The sequence below is a fragment of the Gymnogyps californianus genome, chromosome 11 (genome assembly GCF_018139145.2).
Source record: "Gymnogyps californianus isolate 813 chromosome 11, ASM1813914v2, whole genome shotgun sequence".
NCBI lineage: Eukaryota > Metazoa > Chordata > Aves > Accipitriformes > Cathartidae > Gymnogyps > Gymnogyps californianus.
Genome location: NC_059481.1, coordinates 4,647,111 through 4,660,331, shown reverse-complemented (window position 1 = coordinate 4,660,331; position 13,221 = coordinate 4,647,111). Strand labels below are relative to the sequence as shown.

The 13,221-nt window shown below is 36.7% G+C and overlaps 1 protein-coding gene across 7 annotated transcripts in view; it reads right to left on the bottom strand.

Moving 5' to 3' along the window:
* Positions 1-889: 889 nt before the first annotated feature.
* Positions 890-13,221, bottom strand: part of HERC1 (HECT and RLD domain containing E3 ubiquitin protein ligase family member 1) — a 108,960-nt gene continuing 96,628 nt past the window's right edge. For 6 of the 7 annotated variants that reach the window (XM_050903326.1, XM_050903331.1, XM_050903327.1 and 3 more), the window contains exons 64-78: positions 12,894-13,032; positions 12,242-12,423; positions 11,331-11,486; positions 10,699-10,821; positions 10,001-10,103; positions 9,128-9,297; positions 7,592-7,730; positions 7,136-7,305; positions 6,589-6,758; positions 6,239-6,404; positions 4,830-4,906; positions 4,151-4,403; positions 3,760-3,912; positions 2,450-2,755; positions 890-1,548 (exon numbers count right to left, since the gene is read on the bottom strand). In XM_050903326.1, the coding sequence (XP_050759283.1) occupies positions 1,363-1,548; positions 2,450-2,755; positions 3,760-3,912; positions 4,151-4,403; positions 4,830-4,906; positions 6,239-6,404; positions 6,589-6,758; positions 7,136-7,305; positions 7,592-7,730; positions 9,128-9,297; positions 10,001-10,103; positions 10,699-10,821; positions 11,331-11,486; positions 12,242-12,423; positions 12,894-13,032 (2,493 nt within the window). In that variant the 3' untranslated portion in view covers positions 890-1,362. Of the gene's footprint in view, positions 1,549-2,449; positions 2,756-3,759; positions 3,913-4,150; positions 4,404-4,829; positions 4,907-6,238; positions 6,405-6,588; positions 6,759-7,135; positions 7,306-7,591; positions 7,731-9,127; positions 9,318-10,000; positions 10,104-10,698; positions 10,822-11,330; positions 11,487-12,241; positions 12,424-12,893; positions 13,033-13,221 lie in introns of those variants that run through there. The other variant, XM_050903332.1, reaches the window with a different exon arrangement.

The following is a 13,221-nucleotide window of genomic DNA, read 5'->3' as shown; positions in this document are numbered from 1 at the left end:
TTAATAAATGTTCTCGCTAGCTCTCAGGCCCCACAGCATCCTTACCAAGGAGTTCAGTGAGAATGACGGGGGCGGGGGGGGGAAATCAGGGCAGAGCAGCAGTGACTCACCTGGGGACAGACTCTACCCTTTTCCTCAGCCCAGGTAAATCCTGCTCCTGAACATCAAGTAGCATTTGTAGTTTGACACAAATCACGTTTTTGATAGAGACGCTGGGGAATTATCTATTCTTCAGCACTTCCCTAAGACACAGAACAAAAATTTCTTTGTACAGTACATTACTGTCCTAACCAAATATGAACATTACAGTGTAAGCCACACCCTGCTGATCATAATACAATTACAGCTGCAACGAAATGAGACCAAACACCTGAAATTTACTAAAACCAAAGGCATAAACTAAGAATGTATATAAAATCCATAGCCTCGACTACTACCCTGTCACTTTCATTTTAATTTTTTTGTACTCTGGTCAGGAATCAACTACATCAATCTGTATATTAAAAAGGGTAATTTTTTTTTTTTTTTTTTTTTTGACAAAAGATTTAAAGGTTTCTGAGTCAAGGTGGCAGTATGTTATTGTCAACAACTACTCCTCTAGAGGAGAAAAATGTTTAAATGAAAATCAAGAAGGAACCAGGTACAACGTTAACTTGTATCGAAGTACGAGGAATAAATAGTGGTATACCCAAAAAAGCCAGTACCTCAAAGACATTAAGAATGCAGAGCACAGTACTACACATCAGATTCACTGAAGATAAACATTTTAAGATGCTTCAAATGTCACGTCCTGTCTAAACACTGTAATACTATAATTTCCTGAGGAAAAAATATAAAAGTATGAAGATTGAGTAAACCAATCACAGTTCACAAATGCATACAAGCAACCGATTCTTGAATTTGCTTTATTTTTCTCTGCATAAGGAACCCTGCACAGGCAATTCAAATTAAAACAAAATAAATATGTGAATATTCATGTAAAACTGTCCTTGCTAATGAACAATTATACACAATGTACAACTCTTCATGTTCACTGGGAGGGCTTACAAATGTACTATTCCCAACAAAAATGCACCAAAATGTCTCCATGCAAACTTATCAAAAGCGACCAAAAAAGGAGAAAAAAACTTGCTGATCATACTTTTTTTGTTTTCTTTTTCCTTTTTTCTTTTTTACAATCACAAAAAAATAAAAACATCTAATTTTTTGTTACATTTAGAGTAACTAAAATGTGGCCACTGTCTATTAACATCTGGTTTTATGCTCCTAAAACATCTATGGTTACTGTAAAATTATGTCAACAATGAATTGGACTTAGGGCACTATTTGTAGTAAAAGGAAGATGATTTTGTTCACAGAATGTTAATAATCTGTGTCTGAGCCCTCTGCATTGTCCACATTCCGTGAGAGCATGTAATTGTCCATATCTATAGACCTGCAATTATTGATTGCATAGCGCAAACGCTCTGCCATGATTAGTTGACTGGAGTAAGGTGGGAGCCTCAGTTGAAAGAAACAAGTCTGTGAGGTAGGCAAGCTGTCGTAAGGCTGTGGAAATGGATAAAAGGTGGGACACTGTTAAGTTGTGAATGAACCAAAAAATGCAACATATCCATATTTCATTGCTCCCTCCCTTCCTTGCCTCCATCATTCAGCATTTTCACATTCTATCTCAAAATTCCTTTTAAGAAGCAGACTAGCCTCCCTTGTTTACATCACTTGTTTCATCCGTAAGTATGTGCAAAAATACTGTTCTATCACCTGCTCTGTAAATAATTCAACCCACTAATGAAATTCAACTATTTGAAAAGTTGATCGCACTATTTAGCAGCCCACTGGAAGATACCAAGCAACATTCAAATTACATACCACAGTGTGCCTTAACATGAGGCAATTTGAGACACACCTAACCAAAGATGACAGTCAAACCACTGTTATCTTAGATTTTGCCAAGTTTTTGATTCATGTAGTTCACAGAGAATGTGCCTTCACTGCACAAAAACCAAAAGTAATGCCAAATGAATGCATCCTGTATGTAAAGTAATATACTGTAAACTCATTACAGAGGTTTTAAGATGTTAGAGTTCACTAGTGGTCATCTGTTGCCACTTACACAAATTTAGAACTTAAAAATGAGTGAAAATTATCAAATGAAAAAAGGGATTGGAACAGAAAATGACTGTGGACCAGTTTGTTTCTTGTGCAAGAACTTGTCTCAACCTCCAATCATGTAACTATAGTAAATGCACCAAATGAATTACAATGCAATTCATGCAGTGTATGTCCTTCTACACAATTAAAATGTTTGGTTTTAATAGCTCAGAGCACATCCCATCCCATACTTTCTCTGTAAATTTACAATTATGGAAACCTGTCTCCTATCGCCAAAGGACAGATTATACTAGAGAGGAATTAAAAACAAACAAAACCAACAAAACCAGGATCTTACCCTATCAACCTTCATTATTTGGAATCGCTGAGAGATATCAGCTGTGTTGGCTGGCAATCGAGATCTTCCTGACACAAACCTCATGAAAAGGACTCTCTCCTCATTTGAAAATTCTTCAAGGGTATGCCAGAACCACTGTACTAGCTGATGCTGCTCATCAACTTCTCTGTATCGCACAACTTTCTTCAGAACTTCAACTGATATTTCTGGCATTCCACAGACCATTTGCTCCAACTGCTTGGCAGTCAGAAGAGACAACAAAGGAACTGGAACAATCCAAGACATGCCTTCTCTTACAGCAGCCACCTATTGGCCAAAAAAGAAGAGACATTTGAAGTGCAATTGTCTTAACTCTGCCACTTACTGTACCATCCAAATGCAAAAGTCACCTATCAGCTGAGAAATGGGATAAAGAGGATTATAAAACATCTGCCAAATACCTCCCCCCCCCCCCCACGCATCCCCCATAAAGGCTGTATTCCTCTCTCAAAATCCTGGAGAATATTACAGGTATTCTTAATTGTAATTGCACATCAAAGAACATGTTTTGATACAAACCAGAAGAACTTAAGAAAATACAAGTTAGCAGCACAAATGATGATGGCTAAACCAAAAAACTGTGTAAATACCATACATCTGAGCTGGAACAAAGTCATATTTGTAAGAAGTCCGTACTTGTTCTAGAAGACTTAGCATTTGGTACCTCTGATGAGAAAGTTACTTTTCTAATGCAGATAATGTCATGCATGCACCTATATCTTGAGAAAAAGGAAAAAAATCTTCCTGGCATGTAATTAGTATACTGCTTTCACAAGCTTCACTATAGAAATGATAAAATACACAAAAGTACGCAAATAGGTAATTGACACTTCTCAAAACATATCATGAAATATTTGTAGTTTCTGTGCTAAAGCAGAAGAGAAATAGTTTTAAGTTAAACAAATGTTTGTCAATAATATTTACTTTCGCTAGTCTCTATGTTGCTATAGTGTCTAATTACAGTGCACAGCATGCACAATTGCAGGTTCCTTTCTCAAGTGGGGCTGACAGTTGCAGTGGGGCTACTCTAATGAAAGACGAGTTCTGATTTCTAATGCTCTGTTGTCAACTGAGCAGTTACTAAGAAAAATAGGAGTAATCTAAAACAAAACTCCAAACCAGTTTGTGGGGGGAAAAAAGCCACGGGGACCCAGGCGAGATGCAGAAAGCCAAGCTTTTCTTATTCCCTAATAAACTGTAATGGACACGTGCATAAATCAAAAACACTGTTCGCATTAACAATGGGGATAGGGTCACAACGAGATTCTTACCTGACGGTCCATTTCATGGAGTCTGTACTCAATTGCCCTCTCCACATATTCCTTCCTGTTTGAAAAGGTAAGTGGGATACTGTTCCCTCCAGGGATTATGGGAACCATTTTACCATCAGCACTTTGGCCAACAAAAGAATCTAAAGGAATCATCTGTTATGCAAAACAGGAGAAGTATGTTCAGCGTAAGTTACTCTAGTGATCTAAGTTTAATATTTTACTATTAGTCACCTAGAACTATAATAAGATCACGAACTATTCCAAATGCATATGAAGTGCTTGTTATCCCAATAATGGAGATATTGAATTATATAAATACTGAAGTTAAGGTCAATCTGATAATGGAACCGCTTTCAGAATAAACCTAAAAGCTCCAACTTTCATACCGTACCTCATGGAAATTTTCTTCAGTAATCCCACTGTCTTCAATGTGAAGAATGCTGTTGAGGGTCTGCACATAGAGCAGATCTACCTCCTCCAAATCCTCCAAGATGAGTGGGATACAACAAAGTTGCTTCCAGACCATTGGAGCCAAATGAAGATCTAATGGCTTTTTTGTACGAATAGCTACACCCATGAGAATGCCCAAGAACTTAAACTGCATCAGATGTTCATCTAAACATGCTGAAGGGTTAAAGAGAAACCTGAAAGGACAAAGAATCAGTGAAAATACTCTAGTATCATTTCTATGCTACTTCATTAGAAGTAAAAGACAAAACATTTCTAAGCACAGCATAGTAACTGTCAGCACAATTATCAGCAAGGGGTGCCCAAATAAGATTATTGTTGTCTTTAGCCGTTAAAATAATGGAGGCTGAGATAGGCAGAACTAATCCTGACCACAAAGGCTGGCATTCTTCATGTTACTCTGAATTCTGCCATCAGCAATCCAGCAAGTTTATGTTAAAACCATGCCCGCTCCTCCACAATAAAGTAACATCACAACCTGAAGGAAAAAAATATACTAGAGACAATCATGAAGTCTCATCATTTGGTATAAAACAGTTAATAGAAGATTCTAATTTTCAACCACTAACATCTGCAATAAAAGCAAATCCTGGACAACTTACCTATCCCTATTGTAGCCTACTTCAGCTGTAGCATTTGGGGAAGGAATAAGCAGGTCTACTATTCCAGTTTCCAGTTCCTTAAAAGTCAACAACAAAAAAGCCTTCTTAGACACAGGGATAACAAACCTATTACAGAAATATTATGACATTATAGCATTACAAGACAGAATATTCCATTATAGTGATGAATACTTCTTACAAATTCATGTGAAACATTTAAGAGAAAGTAAACATGGTAGGGATGAGTTTTAGTAATAAAAACATGTTTATTTCATGACCTGCCCTTACATCAGACTATAATGGTTATTTTACTGTGACTGCTCTGTAATACGTTCCTGGCACCTGTTTCAGAAATAATCAGAAGCCATAAGCTGTAGACCGTACCGGTGCAGCTTTTTCAAGAACCAAAAATGAAGCAAATTTTTCAATGAGTTCTGTTCTAAACCCTCATCACACCTCATGTTTAATGTAAACTGTCTAGGAAAGAACCCAAACATTACGCCTCAAGTCCTTACCTGAATCAACCCTACTCTAGTTTTACAGGCTTCAGAAATTCCATTAATAAATGGAGTTCTTCAGTTTCTTCCATTGTGTATCCTAACTCCAACTTCAATGCCAGTTCCAGCACTATCCATAGCTGTTGCCCTATCCCAGGACTAAGCAGAGGCACTAATTATCCTCACTAATTGTCATTCTTTGGGTTTTGAGGCTCCTGGAAGATTAAGGAACGACTAGACTTCTCCAGCCAGCATTGCCTTGAATCCTTCTGGCTACAATCATAGTTGTGTCACAGGGCTGAGACACGTCTTTAAAACTATAAGCAGTACACATTAGCATTGACCAGCTTATCTTAGTCCTGGTAGTCTGAAGCCTTCAGTTTCCAGGGGAATCTGAAAAGACAGCTATGTTGACAACAGCAACAATATCCTGGTTACAGACAGGCAAAAATGTGCACTTTCTGCTACTGATCTCCTTTCCAGCACTGACTCTGAGAGGTGACACATATCTTCGGCTACGTGAGAAACACCTGCCTGAGGTGTTTCTGTATTGTATGCGTGGAATGTACTGTAATCACGGAATACAGTACAACTTCTCTTATAGAAGGTATTGGCTGGACAGAATGGCGGGACTGCAAAATGCTCCCATACTGTGTAGGGGCCATCTCAGAATTCCAAGGGGCCTACTGTAACACTAGTTATAGTGGGGCCTTATGGCATCTCCTTGCCACAATCTAGGAAGATTTCTTTATCCTCAGAGACATCCCTAAGTCGGCAGCTCTAGTGTTGTGGCTCAGGACTGAAGAACAAGTATGTGCTATGCTGCAAAAAGGAAATTTGAAAAAATACTAAAAGACACCAGAGAGAACAAAACTGCTACCCAGGCATTTTGAACTAATAGACTCTTCATACCTGACACATTTCTGTAATAGTGTCATCAAACACTCCACCTGCATCATCAGCTCCTTCTCCAACCAGTTTCACTTTCCAGGCACGGGAAGGTAGGCGCAGGTCTGATGCATTCAGCTTTACTACTTGTCTTGCTATCTGTACAAAAATGGGCTTGCATTTCCGACCCCTTTCGAAGAAACAAGAAAGAGACACAGCCATACAGTGTAACTCATAAACACGTAAAGGCTACTGAAGTCACTTGATTAACAAAGTTGTACAGAGAGAGCTCAGTATGCCAGAAGTTATGGAAAACGTATGAATATCAGTATTCGTTTGAGGTCTAATACAATGCCTGTGAAAACAATACTGACCTGGTTGATATCCTTTTCACAGTAATCTGTGGCCCATAGTTTTTCCCCTGAACCATAGTTTTTCCTATAGAGCGTACCATGGGGAGCGTGTATACTCGTGGTGCTAGCAAGGGCCTTAGCTGTCCTTGAACTATTCCCCATGTTCCAGCATTGTAATGAGATGTACTGTTCTGCAATAAAGTGGTATGAGAATAAACATATTAATAAAGGATACTAATTCCATTCTTTACAGAATAAAAACCTTCATAGTAATCACTAGCACTTCAATGTTTCAGGAAACAGACAGGTTAGCACTTTTTGGTTTTAGCTTTGAGGCTAGTAAGCTTTTGGAAACTGAAACATTGACACGTCAATGTTAGCATAAGCGACAAGATATAACAATACTTTGACAAAGTTTGGTTTAATCCGGATGGATGTATTTTTTTTACTTATTACAAAAAAGCTATAGAACCTGTTACTAAGATCCATCTTGACCTGGTCAGAAACTCTCTAGCAACATGGCATAAGGCAACAGAGCTAAGCTGGTTTTTTTCAAATGGAATTTTACCTGGTTATTGGGACTGAGGTTAAGTAATCTCCATGAAGAGTACATGAGGTCAGAAAAATGGTACAGTAGTCTGAGCCTTGCTCTTACTGTATGAATGCTCACTTCTTTCAGTGCCCCATACTGTGGTGGAATGGCATCAGGTAAACCAAGCTGTAAAGGCACTGAAACACCTACCACAGAAAAAGAAAAAAAGCATTATTTCATAAAGGGTACCTGTACTGCTTTTGGCTGGGATAGAGTTGATTTTCTTTGCAGTAGCCTATGCGGTGCTTAGCTGCCTACTGGAGTTAAACCATGACAGTAGCAAAATTAAGAAACTAAGATAATTTGAAAACCTGCATGGATATAAAACAAAGCAAATTTTGTCCCAAATGTTCAGAAGTACTTGTTGCACTCATCCCCCAGGAAACACAAAGACTAAATCAAATGACGATACAAACAATCTCAGTTCTTTACCTGGAGCTCTTGGTGGAACAGGCGGAGCTGTCCAGGCAGCACTGTGGCAACGCCCTGCTGAAATTTGTCGAACGTTCTTTCCTTGCAGGACTGTTACTAGGGTTGGTTCTCTGACATGGTTGGTATGGCCCAGTCCAAGCTGACAATTTATAACAGATGTAAAAGGGACAAAGAAGAATCAACAACTAAAACTCTTTAAGCAAAAATTCAGAGCAAATCGTAAAAAATTGTATTTATCTACAGCATATACTGGGATAAAAAATATTTACTGTATATATCTTTTATTATGCTAGCATTTACCTTTTATTTTTGATAGAAAATTGCATCCGTACTCAATGGGAGTAGCAGATCTAGGTGTCAAAGAGACGTTAAAACAGCTAGAGATTTTTTTGCAAGCTCTTTTGCAGACTGAGGAACTAATCTATGCTGCTAAGTCATCTACGTTGCACAGTCTATCTCATGCATAGACAACATAGCTCATATGTCTCTTCTGTGCCATTTAAATACGATTTTTGTTCTAGCACGTAAATTCCTACAATAGTTTATGAAAACACAATTTGTGTAAAGAGAAAGGTTACTGAAGCTGTTCTGACTTTTTACTGATAGTTTCATATCATACTCTAATTTCATATTCTAAAAGTGAAAAATTCATATTATAAGAGTGCAATTTTTTTTTTCCACTTCATATAAAACTAATTTTTTGCACTGCAAGGAAAATCATATAAAACAGGCTTTCAGAATGAAGTTTCTCTAAATTTTTTACCCTAACAATTTTTTCTCTTCCAGAAACACAAAGCAAGCACCCTATTAAAAAAAAAACAAACAAAAAACCAAAGAGGTTCCTCTCAGAAATTATACTAAACAACTTGCTCAACAACCCTTCTCAAAAACTCAATCCTGAAATATTAGAGGATGAACTTTGCCCAAACTTCCTGAAACACCAACAGCTAATATATCAGGAGGCTCGCTCTTATACTTGTAGCATGCAAAACTGTCAAAAAGCTCAAGTCCTTTCAAAAATTTGAGTTATACATGGGGTGAGGAAGGAGAATGGACTTTTAATAGCAGGGATAAAATTAGGGTCCCAAAGAAAAGAGAGACTTTATTATTTACTGATTTTTTTTCTGACTTTAAAAAATGACTCTCTAAAAAGAGTTAATTTATATTTTCTTTACAAAAAGCATCTAAAGAGTTCACAGATCTGACTGGTGTAAATCATAAATTTTATTATGTTGAAAACATTGATGATAGCTCAAGACTTAGGTAAAAAATTTGTAATTTTTTTAAAAAAGCTTTGATTAGAATAATTTGGGTAGAATGTTTTCAGTGCTTTCCCAAACTGCTACCATGTAAGAGCATAGGAAATAAAAAAGAAAATAATGGAAATGCCTAAAATGTTATTGTGGCTGAGGGGGAGAAGGAGGAGAACAAAAATAAAAGCTTTCTTTTCCACCAAAATAAAGATATTCCAACCACATCTGTAAAGTACAACTATAGCCTTATAAAGGTTAGAAATAAACAGGGAATACTACATACCTGCCCTTCAGAGTTGCTACCCCAAGCATACACATCCCCTGTAGATGATAAAGCTAGTGTATGCTCTGCTCCTACAGCTATGTCTTCAATGAAGATTCCTGACAGCACTGGAACTTGTTGGGGTCTGTTGTGATTTCGAGCGCGACCTTCTGGCAAACCTATTAGGCGATCTAAAATTGCAAGCACATGTCTATATATGTGAAGAACATTAAAAAGTTAATTTCACTTGCAGGCAGAAGTCAGGGAGGGACAAAAAGCAATTCTACACACTCTTGGAACTGGGACACAAGTGCAATTGGTTAGGGAGAAATCTAGTGTATGTTTCCTACAAAACAGTGCTTCCTACAGTGGTCATTAATATTGCTAAAGCTGTTATTTTCACTTTAAGTCTGAAACAAGATCAAATTCTATTAAAACAAGACTTCTAGATCCAAATGTATGGTTTTATAATATATATGAATTAACTGTCTTGAGAAGTCTAAACATGTTTAATTCAGTGCACTTGGAAATTCTCCTGTCCAGATTTTTAAACAACTTGTGTAGGCATATGCTTTTATTAGACAAAGTAAACTTTTAAGCAACCCAATGTTTTTGGACATGTGAAATTCAATGAAGTCTTAGGAAAACACTCTTCAAAAAGTAATTTAGTAAATTGAAAGGCTATTCTGAGATCAAACTAGATAGAGCTACAAATCTGGGTTTTAGGCGTATGTTAAAATTGCATTGTTGAAGTTCCAAAATTCAGATTAGGTCAGCACAAATCTAAAAAGTAGCATTAGGTCAGTCTTATAAATATGTCTTAATATTCTTCCTTTTCACTTGCAATACACACAAACCTATAGATGGAAAGGTCCAAATACCAGATTGTCCTACCTTGTCCAAAAGTATATACATGACCATCTTTTGTCAGTGCAACAGAGAATTGGGTTCCACAGGCAACTTTTTTTATTCCAATTCCACAAAGAATATCCACTTTCTAAGGGGTAAGCGAAAGGAAGAAGAGCTATGGTATTATGAGGATATAAACAGAAAGCAAACATGAATTTCATCTGTAACTCCTGCTTCCAAAAAGAAATTTTATAATTCCCACTGTGCAACGCATACATTGTAGGATTACTCTAATTAATGTTTGTAAATTAATACAGGAAATCGAGACACAGTTTTCTCTTTTTCTTTAATGGAACTAACACCTTGTTCTATGTACAATGATTCAAAATACCTTTTTTTTAACTGGGAGTGAGCGGGGAGTGGCATGGGAGGAAGCAGGTGACTGCGTAAACAACCTTCTCCCCAAATTCCAAAATAAGAAAGCTCTCTTCTTTATGCTAATCCTAAAATTTTCACTATTTGTATTGCCACTGAGATAAGGTCACTATTATTTACATGAAATCCTTTAAAGAATCAGGCTCAGCATAACGTATCATCAGAATTATTTATGCCAGATTGTATTAGAACAGTACAGAAGATGGAATTAATAATTTAACTTCTGAAAATTACACTCTGAACACTGTGTAACACGTTTAACGACACTGAAAATTTATGCAAAGAATAATTTCTCTACGAATTCTAACCTGCGGTGAGGATTTTGCAGTGGAATTTCCCAAACCAAGTTTACCATAATCTCCATCTCCAAAAGCCCAAACCATTGAGCCATCTGTTGACACAGCTACAGTATGATTGAGTCCACAGGCCACCTGGTTGAGAGAAATATGTTATTACTACAGTTTTTCCTGCCTTACTACTAACTCAAACACCCCAACTACCTTTAAGAAAAGAAAAATCATGTTTTAAAAAATAAGTATCCTTTTAAAACCATTAAAACTTCCATTGCTTATTACAGCGTTTTAAAGACATTTAGGACCACAGTAGTATTTTTGAGATATTTGCTTCCTCTCAGCTCCTAGAACCAAAGGACAGTATTATGCTACACATACTCATTGTTTAAGAATATAGAATAGCTCATGAATTCATGCTTAAAAATGCCTAAATCTTGAAACGTTAAAATGTTAAAAAAACATGGGCAGTTTTGCAGAAAGAGGATCAAGAGACTCAGGAAAGTAATTATTTAAAAAATTACGCATAGTCAAATTCTGCCATCATAATCAAAATAAAAGCCAAGGTTAAAAAAACAACAGGATACTTAAACATGCTGAAAACATCAGCTTTAAACAAAGATACATTGCTAGTTTTAGATAAACCATGCCTGTCCAATCTGGTAACCTTCCAGCGCCGTCACTCTTTCTGGAAGTTTCTTATTGGAAGTGTTTCCAAGTCCTAATCGACCATAATCACCGTTTCCAAATGTAAAAAGTTTGCCATCTGCTGTCACTACAGCTGAATGTTTGAAGCCACATGACATCTGGAAGCAAAATAAATGTAATTTTTACGCACATTTTAAATTTTGGGGGAAAATTCTATTAGCTATTACATGTAAATATGTAATACCTTTTCCTCCTCTAAACTATATTTAGTTTATAAAGAGCTAAAATACAGATATTTTAGTATTAATGATTTCTCCAACAACCTATCTCTTATTCTTCTCAACGGTAATGTTGAGGAGGAGGATAGGCGGATATTTGCGTGAAGAAAGGCTTTCAGGTGTTTTATTTATTTATTTATTTTTACCAACTACTGTTTTCTGCAAGCAGATTGCTTTTGTTGTATGAATATTTTATATTTTTATAAAGAAACCTTCAGTCAAAGTCAAATATGTTTTTGTGCATTGTTATAATGCACACTTAGTACTTAGGAGGAGGTCTCGCTGACTAGTTTTGTAGGTCAAAGTCACCTGACAAGGACCAAGGGAAACTTCTAAGTCATGTCTGTATTTTGACAATCTTTTGCTCATCCCTCTCTTCCATGCTCTTTCCAATTTTTAGTCTTCTCCATTAACAACTGTCAATTAACATCACACATCAACAATGAGCTCTGTGATATTAACATCCTTCAACTGGAAATTATCAACTTGGCTCATAATGCTCAGAGAAGTAAAAAGTTGCCTGTTTTCACTCAGTATATGAATTCAAACTGTCAAGACTGACAATGGTTCTGGAACGTTCCTAGCACTAGGTTAACACGCCTGCAGTTCGTAGGAGACAAAAAATATTTTGGAACCTGCACCACTTCTTCTCCTTGCAGAGCCTCTATTTGTCTAGGCCTGCGCTGTCTGTCGCTGTTCCCATGTCCCAGTTTGCCATAATCTCCATCTCCCCAGCTAAAGACTTCCCCACTTTCTGTTAAAGCCATGGAATGTCCATCAGATCCACAAGAGGTTACCAGCTGTGTTACAACAAAGCCTGTTAAAGAAAAATGAGAAAACGAAGTTTAGAATAAATTATAATAAACTCTTAACATACATTTATCCAAGTGCCCCTAGTGGTAGCCAATTAAGCCTGGGGAAAGAAACCAACCACAATAACAGTTTTCTTGTTATAGCAATTCATTTATTTTTATTTTGAACAAAACCTTCGTCTTCTCATGTACAACCTATGCTTCTGGCCTGCTATTAGTTTTGAAATGAAGTGTTCCTATCTTGAGCAAACACTTTTCCCTGAAGCCTTCTTAAAATTAAGGAATTTCAGCATATTACTACTTAAATCTTAAGGAAAAATGAACATCTAGTTTATTTGTTCAATTTTTAAATTAAAGACTAGAATATTTTAATGTGTAAATCTGCAAAACAGCATCAACACAAATAATTATATTAACTACCAAAATGCTTATTTGTGCTTTATGAATTGACTCATTTCAAACCCAACAATTTTACCTTGCAGTGCTGAAATGACTGTTAACACATGAAGATCATCAGAATTTCCTTGTCCCAGTCGCCCATAGCTCCCTTCTCCACAAGCCAAAACTGTGCCATTAGCTTGAATGACAAAAGTACAATTCTGACCACAAACAACCTAGTTTAGAAAGACACAAAGGAGTTTTAATGATTTCTGTTAGATGCAGCAACCTGCATTACAAAGTGCAATCTACTTTTTAAATTTTTTCTTTGTAATTGTATCAAGACAACAGACTCTTGTCACACTGCAAGTACCTTTGTGACCACCCTATTAACATAACGCTTCACTCACTCCATGTTTAACAGA